This window comes from Medicago sativa, chromosome 3, assembly GCF_051527215.1.
Source record: "Medicago sativa cultivar Bolivia chromosome 3, Bolivia_mono, whole genome shotgun sequence".
Taxonomy (NCBI): Eukaryota; Viridiplantae; Streptophyta; class Magnoliopsida; order Fabales; family Fabaceae; genus Medicago; species Medicago sativa.
Genome location: NC_140751.1, coordinates 27,623,899 through 27,642,825, shown reverse-complemented (window position 1 = coordinate 27,642,825; position 18,927 = coordinate 27,623,899). Strand labels below are relative to the sequence as shown.

Here is an 18,927-nt window from a genome sequence, read left to right as displayed (position 1 = left end):
GTAAAATAAAATATTGCTCTAAACTTTTTCAATTTTCAAATATGATCATTTAAAGATATTAACAGCAAATAATTGAAAGAAGTGGCCCTACTCAAATAAATATTCACAAAATTATGATTATTATTGGACACCCTATTTGGCTCTGTCATTGAATGGTTGTTCAATAGGTCCCTTAGATTGCTCAAAGGTCCCTAAACCAATTAGGTCGTAACCTCCGACCGTATTTTTTTGTGTGTGTGTGCAAAATCCGATCGAGTCATAGCCCCGATTGGTTTATTTTCGCTCTAGAAAATGTGAATAGTTTGAAGGGTTTATTGAATAATCATTGTGTCATTGTGGTAGTTGTGTTGTTTTGGGCTCATGCATTAATATAAATTACAATAAGGCTAAAGTGTACTTTCCCCCCCTAACTTTAAAAAAGTTGCAATTTTGGCCCCCCAAGTATGAAAACTACAATTTTGGCCCCCTAAGATTTAACCCCTTTGCATCTTTGGTCCTTTTGGCCAATTTTGACTTGGTCAAGACTGATATGTCAAGCCACATGTATATATACTCAATTAAAAAAATAAAAAATGCCACATAATCATTTTATAAATTAAAAAATGATAAAAATTAAAAAAATCAGAAAAAATTAAAATAAAATCTAAAACAATACAATTCATCATTCTTCATCTCTTCCAATCCAAACCCAAAAAAAAAAAAAACCTTCAATCATCAATTTTCATTCATAACAATCTTCAAAAAAATTCTCTTCTTCTCTCTCCATTAACAACAACAACGACTCCTTCGTTCTTTCCTCTTTCCTTCTCCTTCACCAATCACCAACAACATTTCTTCTTAAAGAAAAAAACAAAAACTACTTTCACCACGACATCCATTTTCGCCAATGTAGGATGGAGATCTTAAGGATGTAGTAAATAATATGGGTAAAAATATTATCTTTTGACATTGTTAAGTCAAACACCCATCATGTTGACAGTTTGACTGAGAAAGGTATACCTTCTCAGTCTGTGAGACCGTCAACTACAAGGAGGCAAGGCCAATGGGAACTTTCAAGGTGGACCTACAAGCAAGGTGGTGTGATTGTGGGAAATATCAAGCTTTACATTTGCCTTGTTCCCATATCATAGCCGCGTGTTCTTCATTTCATCATGACTACACAACCCTTATTCCAGTTGTGTTAAAAAACGAGTGTTTATTCCATCTACAACACAACATTCAAAGTTGTCCACGGCAAGAGTTATTGGCTCCCATACGACAGTCCCGTGCTTTGCCATAATCCAAACATGCAAAGACTAAAGAAAGGTCGACCCAATAGTACTCACATAAGGACTGAAATGGACGAGGAGGTGGTAGAGAGGACTCCGACACCGAGACAGTGTGGGTTGTGTCGGCATACCGGTCATATTAGGAGAATTGTCCGAGTATAAATAACTGGTAGTTAATAACATTATGTATTATGTGTTCAAATAAATTAATATTTATCATCATTATCATTAATATGTTTTTATCTATTATTATTTGTGTTTTTAATATACATATGTTGCCAAAAAAAAAAAAACGAAAAAAATGAAATATCCAATCCCCGCCATTTCAAACGGCGGGAATGAAAAAAATTAAAAAAAAAGCAAGTCAAACCTGCATAACCTGTCACTCGCAGACATGTGTCAGAGAGGGGGCTCATTCCCGCCGTTTCAAATGGCGGGAATGAGCAAAAATAGAAAGTGGGTCATTTGCTTCTTCAAAAAAAAAAAAGAAAGTGGGTCATTTTGGAAAATAAATCTGATAGGGGGTCAGATTTGGAATTTTTTTGACATATAGGGTCGGAATAAAAAAAAATTCTTAAATTCACACCAAAATCGTGGTAATTCAATGAATGAATTAACCACAATTAACGACACAAATAAGACCGTAGTCATCAGAGTTTCAAATGGTTTTAAAATAATGGTCTACTATGAACCGTGTATCAAAGTGATTTATAAATATGTTTTATTTTAACAGAGAGGGTAAGGAGAATTGTACTACTCCATAAAAAAATATATCGAAATAGTACATGGTTGAAACTTCAAAGATGCAAGTTGCATTTCTTTGTATATTTGATGTAGTTCCATAAACCATTATTGAGCCAACAAACAACTATTTTAGTTATTACTGTTACTATTCATTTACATGTGAGTCTTCTTGACTCTTAACTATATGCACAAGTTAAGTCTTCTTGAGTCTTAACTCCTTAGTGAGTTAACGCTAACCTAATAGCTTGATCTCCGAAAATCACCGCGAGAACTGCTATATCCTTGAATCTTCATTGCTCTTAACTTTATTTCCTCCTTACATGCAATTTCATTTACAGTTTTTTTCCCCTTTCCCTGCTTTACTTAACAAATCATCATTTATCTGTGACTTGTGGTAAATATCAATTAATTCACATACATATAAGTCTTCTTGAGTTTACCTTTACTATATGCACTTCCAACCACTCAGAAACAGCACTGTTAGTGTTATCCATTCATTCACAACCGAGTCTTTTTGAGTCATTGCTTCTTACTTGCAATTACTGCTATCCCTTAATCAAGTTCCATACCTTAGCTTCAATATCCGATAGAAGATATGGCTGCAATAGGAAGTGCTTTTCTTTCTGCAACTGTTCAGACCTTAGTTGAGAAACTTGCTTCAACCGAGTTTCTTGATTACATCAAAAACACTAAGCTCAATGTCTCACTCTTGAGGCAGCTCAAAACAACACTGCTCACTCTTCAAGTTGTGCTGGATGATGCGGAGGAGAAGCAGATCAATAATCCTGCTGTCAAACTATGGCTTGATGACCTGAAATATGTTGTCTTTGATGCCGAGGACTTGCTCAACGAAATCAGTTATGATTCACTGCGATGCAAAATGGAGAGTTCTTGATGAAGAGTTGGATGCAAAATGGAGAGTTCTTGATGATCAATAATACTGCAGAAGTGAATTATAGTTTGGTCACTGGGAGATTATGTGAGAAGGGCTAGCTAGTTTGTATTTTTGTTATGTGTTTGATGAAGAGTTGGATGAAATTATATGTAACTAGAAACTGACGGGTAGAGTTTAATACTCTCTCCATTCCTTTTGTCAATCATACCTTTGTTAATTACTCTTATCTTTTTCAATCAAACTAATTAATGCTGCATCAATAGTATATATATAAAGTAAGGTTTTTTATGCCATATGTCACTTCCACATTCATTCTCAATATTTTTATTTTTTTCTATTTTATTTAACATAAATATCTCAACAAACTTTTGATCTTATGCACTCAGTATTTTTTATCTCAACAAACTACACATTAATCAATCAATCAATCAATCAATAGTGTATATATATATATATATATATATATATATATATATATATATATATATAAGTAAGGTTTTTTATGCCACATGTCACTTCCACATTCATTCTCAATATTTTTATTTTTTTCTATTTTATTTAACATAAATATCTCAACAAACTTTTGATCTTATGTACTCAGTATTTTTTATCTCATCAAACTACACATCAATCAATCAATCAATCAATAGTATATATATAAAGTAAGGTTTTTTATGCCACATGTCACTTCCACATTCATTCTCAATATTTTTATTTTTTTCTATTTTATTTAACATAAATATCTAAACAAACTTTTGATCTTATGCACTCAGTATTTTTTATCTCAACAAACTACACATCAATCAATCAATCAATCAATAGTATATATATAAAGTAAGATTTTTTATGCCACATGTCACTTCCACATTCATTCTCAATATTTTTATTTTTTTCTATTTTATTTAACATAAATATCTCAACAAACTTTTGATCTTATGTACTCAGTATTTTTTATCTCAACAAACTACACATCAATCAATCAATCAATCAATAGTATATATATAAAGTAAGGTTTTTTATGCCACATGTCACTTCCACATTCATTCTCAATATTTTTATTTTTTTCTATTTTATTTAACATAAATATCTCAACAAACTTTTGATCTTATGCACTCAGTATTTTTTATCTCAACAAACTACACATCAATCAATCAATCAATCAATCAATAGTATATATATAAAGTAAGGTTTTTTATGCCACATGTCTCTTCCACATTCATTCTCAATATTTTTATTTTTTTCTATTTTATTTAACATAAATATCTCAACAAACTTTTGATCTTATGTACTCAGTATTTTTTATCTCAACAAACTACACATCAATCAATCAATCAATCAATAGTATATATATAAAGTAAGGTTTTTTATGCCACATGTCACTTCCACATTCATTCTCAATATTTTTACGGGACTCCGCCCCTCAAAATCCAAAATTCCATCGTTTAGACCCATTTTTCATTTTTATTAATTTTTTATATTCTCAGAAAAATCCGAAAAAATTTCCATTAGTTTTATTTGATTTTTAGAATTTTTTGGTACTATTTTTATATTTTTATGATTTTATTTGACAGGTTTTTAGCATTTTTTTACTTAGTTTTTTGTTGTTTTTAAAAGGAAATCTCAAAACTGTTGAAATGTGAGAGAGTCTCATGGCTGATTATACATAAGAATTGTCCGGATTATAAAATCTGAAATTGTAAACATGAATCCGAATTTTAAAATCCGGAATGCACAAGGGCATTTTTAGAAATTTTACAGGGCGCGGGAGAAGGCAATAAGGTGGGAAAGTAATAGTCCATGTTTAAAGGACCCAAAACTATTACCACTTGGACTAATTCATTATTGATTTTGTTACACTTTTTATTCTTGCATTGGACATTCATCTCATCATTTATATTTATTTTTAATTTTTTTGAAATATTTATATTTATTTTTATGATATTATTATAATTGTAAATTTAAATAAATTTAATCTAATATACTGACACGTGTATTCATGCACACAAACTTATAAAACTTATTTAATATCTAACCCGGGCAACGCCGGGTCTCTAAACTAGTATTTAGAAAACTAAAGTTTCTTTTTGTTTAAACAAAGTCTATTTTGTTTTTTACAAAAAAAAAAACAAATTTTGTTTCTTATCTTCAAATTTAAATAAAATTTTGTTACATATAATGATGATTTAATTTTTTTTTGTTGAGGTAATATGATAATGATTTCATGAAGAGTTAAAATTCTATAAATAAGATGAGTATCCCTATGAATATATGACAGTTTTGGAGGGGGAGGCAGTAACCTTACTCGATTCCATTCACTTTGCTGATGTTAACAGATGGGACCGGGTTGTCTTCGAGTCCGACTCAGCTACTCTAGTGCAAGCTCTAACGTCTCCAGGCCATGGTGATTCATAATCTATGCTATTGTTTCTAGTATTATTTATTTATCAAGTTATCTTTACATTCAAACTTCGAGGTGAAGTTTGTCAGGAGACAAACGAACATGGTTGCTCATACTTTAACCAAGGCGGCCTGTTATTGGGCTAATCGCCGTAATTTTTTTTATTATTATCCTTCTTGTATTGAACATTTGTTGATTAAAAATAATAGTTAACTTTGCTTTGGTAAAAAAAAAAAAAAGTGTTGATTAAAGATAATAGTTAACTTTGCTGTGGTAAAAAAAAAAGATGAGTATCCCTAAAAAAAAAGATGAGTAGTGTATTTAATATTTATTGATTATTTCAAAAAATAAATAATTTATTGATGTTATTATATTATTTCCTTCCAAAAAAAAATATTGGTATAATAATATTAGCTCAAATATACAGTCACATGATATGATTTTATTTTATTTTGACAAAAGATGATATGATTTTTATTTATATAAATAATATAGTATTGGGTATATATATAAATAAAATCAGTCGAATTATATTAGAGGGATGTATTGGATTAGGATTCTAAGGGATTTTAAAAGACTTTTCAATTATGAAAAAGTCTTATGGTATTCAATCAAGACTCTTTGCAATTTAAAAAAAGTCTTGTGGTATTCAATCAAGATTCTTTGTCATTTTAAAAAAGTCTTGAGATATTCAATCAAGACTTTTCATCACTTAAAAAAAGTCTCATGGTATTCAAAATCATTCAAATTTCAAAGGATTGTTTAATAAATTAGATTTTGATGGATTTTGTGGGATTTTCTAGTGAAATTTTAACAAAAAAAAGTCTTTCATGAAGACATAAGATTTCTTGGGATTGTTTTTCTTTAAAAGTTTTTACTATCTCTTTCTTATCACTTCTTCTTTCTCTCTTCTCCCTTCCCTCTCTCTTCTCTTTTCTCCCTTCTCTCTTCGTCTCTCTCTTCTCCCTTTTCTCTCTCTCTCTCTCTCTCTCTCTCTCTCTCTCTCTCTCTCCTCTCTTTTCTCCCCACTCTCTCTTCTCCCCCTCTCTCTCACTCTCTCTCTCTCTCTCTCTCTCTCTCTCTCTCTCTCTCTCTTCTCTCCTCTCTCTCCTCTCTTTTCCCCCTTCTCTCCCTCCTCTCTTCCCCCTCTCTATCTCTCATAAAAATAAAATAAAAAATAAGAGTATGTATTCAAAATATTATGATAGAGAGTGTGTTGTAATCATTTCTTTTCAATGAGTCCTTAAAATTCATAAATTTTTTTGAAATCTTATAAATCCATAAAATCCTTTAAAATCTTATGATGTAAATCCATTGAAATCCAAATTGAAAATCCTGATTGTCTTTTGAAATCATGAAAGTCATTAAAATCCTACAAAATCTTTTAAAATCTTTGAGACTTTTTTAAGCAAAAATTGTCCTTCAAAATCCTAATCTAATACACCCCCGTTTCTAGTTACACCACAACTATTTTTAGTTACACCCCAAGTTGACAAAAGTACCCCTAACCAGTTTTGAATTAAAATAAAATAAAATATTATCAGTAGTCTTCTCTTATCTCCACAAGCGCCATGGAAATAGATCTGTAACTTGGTAACCTTTTGCGTCATTTAGGTCTCTATCGCATCCTGTGATCATCATGATAAGTAGGGGTGTTTTTAATTTGACGAATTCAATGACATAACATTTGTAGAATTTGGAAGAAGTTATGAAAGAAAGAAATTGTGTGCAAATTAGAGGATTACGATGTCTAAACAAAATCATCTAGTACACATTTTTGCTTCGTTTCCTACCCAATATAATTTTCACAATCATCCAGTACACATTTTTCCGATGCATATAGATGAACATAAACTCAATTTAGGTGATGTTTTTCTTAAAAGAAACTGTTAATTGCAGATTTTGATTTCACGTTAATTCAATTTACATTTTTTTTTGAAAGAACGTTAATTCAATTTACATATTCACACGTTAATTCAATTTACATATTCACATGTCAATTGATTTCAAGTATGCATACACTAACTAAGGTTACAATTCACACGCATGAGGCTAAGGGCTATTTCGGTATAATAATAAAATATTAATGGAATTTGGGTGTAACCGGATGATTTAGGGGTGTAACTAAAACAAATCATTATATTATTATTATTATTATATATATTGTAACAAAAAAAAAATTATTATTATATATAAGGAAACATACGTCTCAAACCCTTTTCTCTTCTTTCTTTTGTTTCAGATGGAGATGTCATCCGCATCGTCAAATGTTGTTCAGGTTAGCAGCAATCATATACCAGATGATATTGTCTTCTCTATTCTCTCTAAACTTCCTTTTAAATCTTTGAAGCGTTTTGAATGTGTACGTAAACCTTGGTCCCTCTTATTTGACAACCCTTGTTTCATGACTATGTACCGCAACTATCTTTTAACAAGACCATGTTCTTATTATGATGATACATCTCTTCTCCTACATCTTAGAGAAGATGATGACCCACAAGAGATACGCCAAATTTATTATTATTTGTATTCTCTTTCTGGTGAGAGGTTTGAGAATAGAGTCAAATTAGATTGGCCAAAGGCTTTGACCGAGGATGTCTATCGACTTCAAAAGGAACAGTGTGTTCGTCCTATAGTTTTGAGAAGACCACTGGTACCAGGATGGTTTGTTCCACATGTTCATCCAGATGAGGAGGATGATGACGACGACGGACCATTTCAAGAGGATGATGATGGTTTTGAAATTTTACATCCCCTTAGTTTTAATGGTATTCTTTGTCTAAAAGCTGAATTCTACGGCGAAACGAGAGTTGTATTGTGGAATCCAACTACCAACGAATTCAAACTCATTCCTTTGCCTGAGAATAACCCTTCTTGGTATGTTTCGGCCGATCATTATCAAATCGGTTATGATCATGTTAAAGATGATTATAAGATGATTCGCTACACAAAATATTCTCCAAAATTTAACCCTAATCGTGTGCCATCTGATCAATTTTGGGAGATCTATAGCCTACACAGTAACTCTTGGAAGAAAATTAATGTCGACATGACTCCTTCTTTTTCGATTCGTAAACGAGTGTACTTGAATGGAGTGTCTCATTGGTGGGATAAAACAGAAACAAATACGTATTTGGTGTCGTTTGACTTCTGCAAGGAATCTTTTATTACAACACCCATACCCTCTTATGTAGATGACAGTTTGGATTTTAACTTGGTCCAGAGACACTTGATGTTATTAAACGGATCTGTTGCTTTTATGTTACATTATACAGAGACATCAACAATTTACATTTCAGTTTTGGGTGAACTCGGTGTAAAGGAATCATGGACTAAGCACTTCGTTGTTGGTCCCTTACCTCGCCTCGATCATCTTATTGGAGCTGGGAAGAAGGGCAATATACTCTTCAGAAAAAAAGACGGTGAACTAGCTTGGTTTGATTTAAGTACCGGGATGATCGATGAGATTGGTGTCACAACAGAAAGATTCTATTGCAAGATATTATTCCACAAAGAAAGCCTTCTTCCAATTGGAGGAATATATACAAACTTTTCTTCTTGTTTTCACCCACAATATATATGATTATGTCTATTAGGATTTAGCCCAGTACACAAAATGGTGGCTTGTCAAATGCCCATATCGTTGATATTAAGAATTTTGCTTTATCAATTTTATTTTGAAGGTTTACTCTCAGTCACTCTATCTGAAAACTTATATGGTTATATGTTTCAATTTCAATTGTTAGAATGATCTTTTGTCTATACTTATCACCTCCGATTTTGTGTAGAAAAAGCTTATATTTGGGAAGATTTATAATCCAGTGAGCAGCATATCTTCATCTGAACTTCATTTACATTACATTCTACTCGAAATATCTATGCAACTATGCTTAACTTTGTACTTAAGTTTTTTTCTTTTATGTTCCAAATTAGCTAATAAAACCGAATAACAAAAGGTTGAATTTCAAATGTACAGAAAATTGTGTACAAGTATTTAATGTCAAATAACAATAGTTTATAAGTGGAGCTTTTCTGTTTAGCATTTTCTTAACTGAGATGTTTTGTTAAAATAAATCGTTTATTTGCTTTGTATGCATGCAAATATGCTACTTGGTGTAATTTTGTATTATTTTTGAGAGAAAAGTTGCAGAGTGTGAGAGAACATTGAGTCTAATTTTGTATTTTTGTCTCAATGATTTGAAAATTACAAATGCTATTTATTATACTAGTTTCAATACAGTTGCTAAAATCAATTTGGTAAACGAAATACACAATTAACTTAAATCTTTATTAGACTCTCATTCACTCCTTAGATAGCTTCTTTGGTTTTGAACATAATAGGTTACACTCATTTGCAGCCAATAAAGGAACTCAGCTCTTCCTTTATATCTTCATTGTCCCTTTTGTTCTCTCTCAAAAATATAACTCTAATGAAATCCATGAACGAGTTGTTGACTCACTTGAGAAATACTTCATAGTGCATTTGAACATTTGGTATCTTTAATTTTATACATTTTGTGAATCCACGTGTTTAGAAGTTGTTGCTCACAGCATTATCTAGGAATAGTCTGAAAAGATCAAATCAGTAGATTATCTACTTGTCAAGTTGTGATCATATATACAGTTCCTTGTCCTTGATTAGTCTGTCTTTTGAAGTCTAATCTATTTTATGTATTTGTCAATAATCTATTTGTCCCTCGTCATCAAACGAGAGAGCTGAAAGTAAGTGCTAAGATGCAGATGTTGCAAAATATCATGTTCTATATATTTATGGGATAGTTGCTTTCTGTATCGCAACATAATTGTTAGTTTGATGACAAATTAAGAATCTTAGATTTCATGAAAATGTGTGTATTTAATATATTGTAAATTGAAATGTTTAACTTTTTAAATAAATGTATGTATTGGGATAACTTTTTTATTTAAAATCTTTAAAAGGTATTCTTAGGACACTTGTTAGCAAGATCTTTAAAAAAACAAAGAATGATCCTAATGATGGAATATTACATTTTGGGTGTGTTTGTTTCAAGGTTTGTAATATGATTCCCAAGAATGTGAGATTGGAAATGCAACATTCTCATGTTTGTTTCAAGTTTTGAAAATATGTTCCAAGGTGGAGAATACACAAGCTCAAAACAAAACTAACCAGGTGTTGAACTTCCTTTCATCTCCTTTTAATAGGTTCTACAGAGAGATCAATTCCCAAATGAAGATCATGTGTGATAGCCTGCAACTTTTTGCACAGAATAAAGATATACTTGGTTTGCAAACTAAAACTGCTAGAGTTTCTGGTAGAACACCTTCAAGTTCAATGGTTAATGAATCTGTCATGGTGGGTAGGAAGGGTGACAAGGAGACAATAATGAACATGTTGCTATCACAGAGAGACTCAACCCATAATAATATAGGTGTTGTTGCAATTTTGGGAATGGGAGGTTTAGGAAAAACTACTCTTGCCCAACTTGTTTGCAATTTTGATCGAGGATTTTGATATTTTGAGAGCAACCAAGTCTCTCCTTGAATCGGTCACTTCCAGAAATGGGATAGCAATAATCTTGATGTCCTTCAAGTTGAGTTAAAGAAAATCTCGAGGGAGAAAAGATTTTTGTTTGTGTTGGATGATCTGTGGAATGACAATTATAATGATTGGGGTGAATTAGTAAGTCCCATCATTGATGGAAAACCTGGAAGCATGGTGATTATAACAACGCGCCAACAAAAAGTTGCAGAGGTGGCACACACATTTCCGATACATAAATTAGAACCTCTATCAAATGAAGATTGTTGGTCTTTACTCTCAAAGAATGCATTGGGAAGTGATGAGTTTCACTATAGTACATACACAAACCTTGAAGAAATTGGCAGGAAGATTGCAAGAAAGTGTGGAGGATTGCCAATAGCAGCTAAAACACTAGGAGGACTTCTTCGTTCAAAGGTAGACATAACAGAGTGGACTTCAATTTTAAACATCAACGTATGGAACTTAAGAAATGATAATATTCTCCCCGCTTTTCATTTGAGTTATCAATATCTTCCCCCTCGTCTGAAAATATGTTTTGCATATTGTTCAATTTTTTCAAAGGATTGCCCACTTGATAGGAAGAAAATGGTTTTGTTGTGGATGGCAGAAGGCTTCCTTGATTGTAGTCAAGGTGGGAAAACGATGGAGGAATTAGGTGATGATTACTTTGATGAGTTGTTGTTCAGATCCTTAATTCAACAATCAAATGATGGTGCTTGTGGAGAAAAGTTTGTCATGCATGACCTTGTCAATGATTTGGCTACAGTCATATCTGGAAAAAGCTGTTGCAGGTTTGAATGTGGTGACATCTCTGAAAAAGTTCGCCATGTTTCATACAGTCAAGAAGAGTATGACATTTTCACTAAGTTTAAGCCTTTCCACAATTTTAAATGCTTACAGAGCTTCCTACCCATTAACTTATGGAATGCTAGCCGTAACTTATCTTTCAAGGTGGTCGACGATTTGCTACCATCACTCAATAGGTTGCGTGTGTTATCGCTATCAATGTATGTAAACAACACCAAACTACCAGATACAATTGGCAATTTAGTGCAATTGCGGTATCTAGATATCTCCTTCACTAAAATCAAAAGCTTGCCTGATACAACATGTAACCTTTACAATTTACAGACCTTGACTTTATCAAGATGTAAGAGTCTCACTGAATTGCCAGTACATATTGGAAATTTAGTCAGTTTACGTCACCGTGATATAAGTGGGACTAGCATAAGTGAGTTTCCTGTGGAAATTGGGGGACTAGAAAACCTTCAAACTCTCAACATTTTTTTAGTGGGTAAGCACCATGTAGGGTTAACTATCAAAGAGCTAAGGAAATTCCCAAACCTACAGGGAAAACTTACCATCAAGAACCTGGATAATGTTGTTGATGCCAGAGAGGCACACGATGCCAAACTGAAAAGCAAGGAGAAAATTGAAGAGTTAGAGTTGATATGGGGAAAACAAAGCGAAGAGTCGCAAAAAGTGAAAGTTGTTCTTGAAAGTTGTTCTTGATATGTTGCAACCACCAATAAATCTGAAGAGCCTGAATATTTGCTTGTATGGTGGGACAAGCTTTCCGAGTTGGGTGGGAAATTCTTCGTTTTCTAACATGGTAACCCTCAGTATCAATAACTGTGAATATTGTGTGACACTTCCACCCCTAGGGCAATTACCTTCTCTCAAGGACCTAGAAATATGTGGTATGGAGATGTTGGAGACAATTGGTCCAGAGTTCTATTATGTCCATATTGAAGAAGGCTCTAATTCTTCCTTCCAACCATTTCCATCCCTTGAGCGTATAAAATTTGACAACATTCCAAATTGGAGTGAATGGATTCCCTTTGAAGGTAAAACATTTGCTTTTCCTCGACTTAGAGCTATGGAGTTGCATAATTGTCCTAAACTAAGGGGACATTTCCCACGCAACCTTCCTTGCATAGAAGAAATTGAAATAGTTGTGCTCATTTATTGGAAACACCATCTACTTTGCATTGTTTGTCTTCAATAAAAAAATTGAATATCAATGGACTTGGTGATAGGACCCAATTGTCATTGCTTGAGAACAATTCTCCGTGTATGATGCAAGATGTGGTGATTAAAAAGTGTGTTCTGCTATTAGATGTGCCAAAATCGATTTTGAGAAGCACTTGTCTTACAAACTTGAAACTCGATTCTCTTTCTTCTCTGACTTCATTTCCCTCAAGTGGTCTGCCCACTTCATTGCAATCACTTCATATTGAAAAATGTGAGAATTTATCCTTCCTACCTTGTGAAACGTGGATCAATTACACCTCACTTGTGAGTCTTGGGTTATGGAGTAGTTGTGATACACATACATCCTTTCCACTTGATGGTTTCCCATCGCTCGAAACACTTTCCATACATGATTGTATGAGCCTGGATCCCATCGCTCGAAACACTTTCCATCCTCTCCTCTCACAAATCACTTATATTTAATAATTGTCGACAACTTGAGTCAATGCCAGAAAACTGACTTCCTTCATCGCTGAAATCACTTTCATTTTGGTGTTGTGAAAAGCTTGGGTCTTTATCGGAAAACTGCCTCCCTGACTCTCTGAAATCACTTAGCTTTTATTATTGTGAAAAGCTTGGGTCATTACCGGAAAACAGCCTCCCAGACTCTCTTAAGCGACTGTGGATCAAGTATTGCCCATTGTTAGAAGAAAGATATAAAAGGAAGGAACATTGGTCCAAAATTGCTCACATCCCTTACATACAAATAAACGACCAAGTGACAATATGTGGACAAGTTTTGGAAGATACATTCTAATTATATCCAACATGTTTTCAGGTATGTTTTCCTTTTACCTTCTCTATTCCAAAATAAATTTATATTTTGTAAAGTTCAAATTATATCCTCTGTATGAGATTTGACGATCACTCAGTTCAAATTTTAGCCAATTTCCATTTTATAATTCAACTGTCACGTATGTTTTCAAAATTGATATTATTTTTTTTGTTTGTTTTAAGGACTCTTCGTTAAATTAGTCAAAGACCCTTTTATTTTTGAGAATTGAGAACTTAGTGAACATAACTAGAATGATTTGTTTTTGTAAACTGGAGTCTAAATGGAATTTGACATTAAGGTCATCGGTGCTAAATGCTAATGAAACAAAAATGCTTATTTTCTTTACAGGAGATCAAGGCCTTAGTGCATGATAATCAGTTCACTTCATTGTTGAAGATAAAAGTGGGGCATGTTGTTATTGTCATGATTCTTGTCTAAATCTTTGAGTGGAGAAAAATGATTGCCGTTGATTGCGAAAAGTATCTTTGTATTTTATTATCATTTGAATGTATATGTTTCCAAATAACATGCATGATCTGATCAGACAGAGTACAATGCAGCAGGGTTTGTAATATTCTTAATTTGTAGCTTTAAGTGAATGAATACTCCTATGACACTTTGTAATCTTCTGTTTCATTGCTTTGTTAGAATGTGGAACATGCGGCATAAATAAATGGAACAAGTAGAAGAATCCATGTTGTTATTGGTTCGAAATATTCATATTCCTATAACCATTTGCTGAATTAATATAGTTCTTACATACAATATCACCTTTGATAAACCTGTGTGCATAAACAGCAATGGAACTAAATGCAACTTCCTTTCTGAAACATACAAAACATAAATAAAGAGTTTCATTTCTTCAAAATCTTAATAGCTGAGATCTTAGGCAACTTGTCTTCTGAAATTTTAAGCATATAAAACAAATAACCCTTTAGTTACCTTTGTCATAAAGGGAATATAAAGAATTTATAACGTTTGTGATTAACTTATAGGAGTCATACTTGTTTATAGTACACAAATGTTACCAGTTTTCTGAAATTGGAGATAAGTTTCTGAAATTGGATTCTAGTTTGATATAGTGTATTCATCAAACAATGAGGTATGAAGGCCTATAATAAAGTATATCCCCATCAAAGAATTAAATTGAAAACTGCATACACATTATTACTCCTCCTTGTGCTGTAGACCTTTGCTGAAACTGTGAAGTATTGATTGCATTGTGAAAATCTACTAGCAAAGTGAGTTTATTGAAATATACAACACTTAGCACTTATATGAATGTTTAGAGTGTGTTTTGATTGAATTTAATTATCTGAACAGAAACTTTGGTAATTTGATTAAGTATGCCAAAAAGTAATAATCTGGATTTATAAAAAAAATAAAATTCATTTGACTTTAACTTCTGAAGCTCATTCAAGGACATAACTTTCTCCAATGGAACTATAATGCTAAAAAATATTGCCATAAAAATTATTTGATCAAAGTTTTTTAACCTTGGAAGGATTACATTAAAGATCCTCTGTCATAATACCCAAATTTTAAATAATGATTTATGCTTATCCTTTTATGATTTGAACTAATTATTATTTTCATCTTCATCATTCTGAACAAAGTAATCTATATGGTTGTGTTGATCAGGTCATTCACACTCTTTCTTCCTGTTGAAGGTTCCTTCAACATCGAAATGAATTCTCTCATATTATAACTTCACATTAAAATTTCGAAGTTACATGAGAATGGCAATTTTACACATCCAAAATTTTCATCTGATACGGTCAGGTAAAACTTAACATGAGAGTATCCATAATAGAAATGATATTTTGACACGAATATCACAATCAAAATAAAAAACAATTTGGATGGTTTATAGATATATTGTTGTTGAAATTTGTCCTCCCATTTTGTGTAAATATAATCCAGCTCTATTCATAAGTAATTACCCCTTTATCATAGTTATTTTTTTAGTATTGTTACGGAGGAACCATCTTTCCCGTGTGAAATTCCCTTGAGTGTGTTTGGAAGAGGTAATTTGGAGATTTTAAAGAATTTAAAATTCTAGGCAATTTACCTCAAAGTATTTGAATTCCCTCATACCATTACATTTTCTCAACATTACATTACATTCCCCCATCCAAACAATGAAATTCACCTCAAAGTATTTGAATTCCCTCATAACATTACATTCCCTCAAAACATTCCCCCATCCAAACACACTCTCAATGATATTTTTCCTTTTGCTTTGGATGGTTTTCTGATAAGTATTGGTGAAATAATAGAGCTAGTGTCATATTAATAAACTTATCAATGCCATAAATTAGCCATCATATATTTGACTATGTATATATCCTTTGATCATTTTAGGCTTGTATTTACATTGTTGATGCACACAAAGTGTATTTTCAAGCTGTGCCAAAGCAATTGGTAATTTATCACTTATATACTCTAACTACTTGGACCAATAAAATATTAAAAATAAATAAAAAGGGAAAATGGGAAAGTTAATTTTTATAAATTTTGATTATATTTTGTTATTAATGTTTGCCAGATCTTCCAAATCATGCTACGAAGATTCTAGATCATATCTAACCTGCATAATTCCAAATAGGGAACATAAAAATAGCATTTTGCTTTCTGTGTTTTTATTTGGAAGTTTTAATTTAGTTCAATTTTTGTCCCAATTTCTTATAATATTTAGTTTACTATTTTGATTTGATTCCAAACAGAGAACATGAAATTGAAACTTGTTGCTGCAGATGTTTACCTTGCTGGTACTGTTATGCTGATTTTTGGTATGAGCTTATATGGGTTATTCATCAGCAACACACCTCTATGAGTTACCTTCTGTTGACCATGCCCTTAAAGAATCCTCTATCTTCGGAATGTTTGCTTTGAAGGTAATCATAAATCCTGTAAGAATGTAGGTGGGGATGGCCGCGATCCTCCAATCACTCTATGAGTAAATCTTGTCAAATACTTCGTTTCATAACACTATATTTTTATTTTATCAACCCAACTGTAGATGAAAATAAGCTCACTAGATGAATTAAAAACAAAAGTGGGGTATGTCATTGTAATGATTCTTCTAGTAAAAATGTTCGAGAGGGGCAAAGTAGTTGTCATTGCCACAAGAGTAGACTTACTTAGTTACTCGATCTGTATTTTCTTATCATCTGTATCTCTGTATATCGTTCAAAATCTGCACAAGCAAGATTATAATGTACTACGCATTGTAATATTCTTAAATCATACCTGTAAGTTAGCCAACTTCAATTGGCATGTATGGTTGAACCTTCCGCTCATCTCAGCTATGACTTGACATATAATTGTTGAATGGGATGAGCTACTAAGTCCCCTCATTGATGGAAAACCTGGAAATTCTGTAATTATAACAACGCGCCAACAAAAAGTTGCAAAGATGGTGGCACACACATTTCCTATTCATAAATTAAATCCTCTGTCAGATGAAGAATGTTAGTCTTTACTCTCAAGGCATGCATTGGAAAGTGATGAATTTCACGTTATTAAAAATACAGCCCTTGAAGAAATTGGCAGGAAGATCGCAAGAAAGTGTGGCGGATTGCCAATAGCTGTTAAAACACTAGGAGGTATTCTACGTTCAAGGGTAGACAGAAGGGAGTGGACAAATTTTTTGCATAGCAATGTATGGGACTTACCAAATGATAATATAATGCCTGCCTTGCATTTGAGTTACCAATATCTTCCCTTTACTCTGAAAAGATGTTTTGCATATTGTTCAATTTTTCCAAAGGATTACCCACTTGATTGGAAGAATTTGGTTTTGTTGTGGATGGAAGAAGGCTTCCTTGACTGTACTCATGGGGGGAAATCGGCGGAGAAATTTGGTGATGACTGCTTTGTTTAATTGTTGTCCAGATCATTAATTCAACAATCAAATAATAATGTCTGTGGAGAAATATTTTTCATGCATGACCTTGTAAACGACTTAGCTACCGTCGTATCTAGAAAAAGTTGTTACAGGTTTGAATGTGGTGACATCTCTGAAAAGGTTCGTCATTTGTCATATATTCAAGAAGAGTATGACATTTTCATGAAATTCAAGCCTTTCTACAATTTCAAATGCAGTAGGGTTTGTAATATTCTTAATTTGTAATTTTTTTTTTGTGATTCTTAATTTGTATCTTCGTTATGTAATAATTAATTAAAAGAACTTTCACATTTGACTTTAAATTCTGAAGCTTATTCAAGTACAGATCTTTTCTTAACGGCAAAAGGTACTATAGTGTTATGAAAATATTTCCACTAAAAATTTATCTGTTACCATATCCAAATTTTTAATAAAAGACTTATGCTGATGCAAATTGAGTTCACAGTGATCAAAGTATTTTGGAACATGCACAAGTCACATTATTATTATTTTCTTTATAAGAACTAGATTTTTTCATCTTCGTTATTCTAAAAAAAAAAATGATCTACTTTTTGATTGTGTGATCAGGTTGTTTTCGACTTTCGTTTCTTTGCACTCCTTGCTGTTGGAGGTTCCTTGGCTGGCTCACTCCTCTGCTTTCTAAATGTATGTATAGTTTCTCAACTCCTTTAATAAAAGATCAACAAGGTTTTATTAAGTTGTTTTTATGTGTCCATAGACAGATCAAGGGATTGTTTGGATTAGGTCATTATCAACTGGCATATGCATTTGGTCGGACTATTGGAAAGACCTGATGAGAACAACTTATGACATGTATATAAGCTATTTTCTAGTTATTTCTATAAGCTCTCTAAGATGGCTTATGAAAACAACTTTTATCTTATATGAAAACTACCAAACCCATTTTGTTGGTCTGTACTCTATAGTTGGTAGTTTTGTATTGCATTTGCATGTTACTGATTCCACAACACAAATTCAACCCTTGAATCACATGATCATTATTATTTTTTATTTTGAAGTTCCAATTAAACAAACGAAGGAGCCTGAACACAGCTTACCACAATGTTACAAAAAGGAGAAGTGAACAGTCTTGGAGCGGAATGATAGACTATAGAATAATAAGGTAGAATATGAAAAGGGTATATTGAGGAAGTTACTATATTTCTTGTTCTCTGTTGAACAGCCCAGAGATATTTATTATAATTAAAGAAAAGGAAACTGATGGAGATTACAAAATGTAACTGCTGGAAATTAATCAACCTCTAGGACTTAGAGAGCCTAGAATCTCCCAAACCAAACCCAAACCATAAAACAACCGATGACAGTAAAATGTCACTCTTATTCTATTTAAAGCAAAACTAGCCACCTCAATTGGGCCTAAT

General features: G+C 32.5%; 1 protein-coding gene and 2 pseudogenes across 1 annotated transcript; all 3 read left to right on the top strand.

Annotated features, from left to right (window-relative positions):
- LOC146936856 (uncharacterized) overlaps positions 1–16,956 on the top strand; it is a 31,136-nt pseudogene extending 14,180 nt beyond the window's left edge.
- On the top strand, positions 2,199–13,283 carry LOC146936857 (putative disease resistance RPP13-like protein 1; annotated as a pseudogene).
- On the top strand, positions 7,528–9,053 carry LOC146936858 (putative F-box protein At3g21120). Its single transcript, XM_085751435.1, has one exon. The coding sequence runs from the start codon at positions 7,548–7,550 to the stop codon at positions 8,886–8,888; it is 1,341 nt and encodes a 446-aa protein (XP_085607561.1). The 5' UTR covers positions 7,528–7,547; the 3' UTR covers positions 8,889–9,053.
- Positions 16,957–18,927: the final 1,971 nt, after the last annotated feature.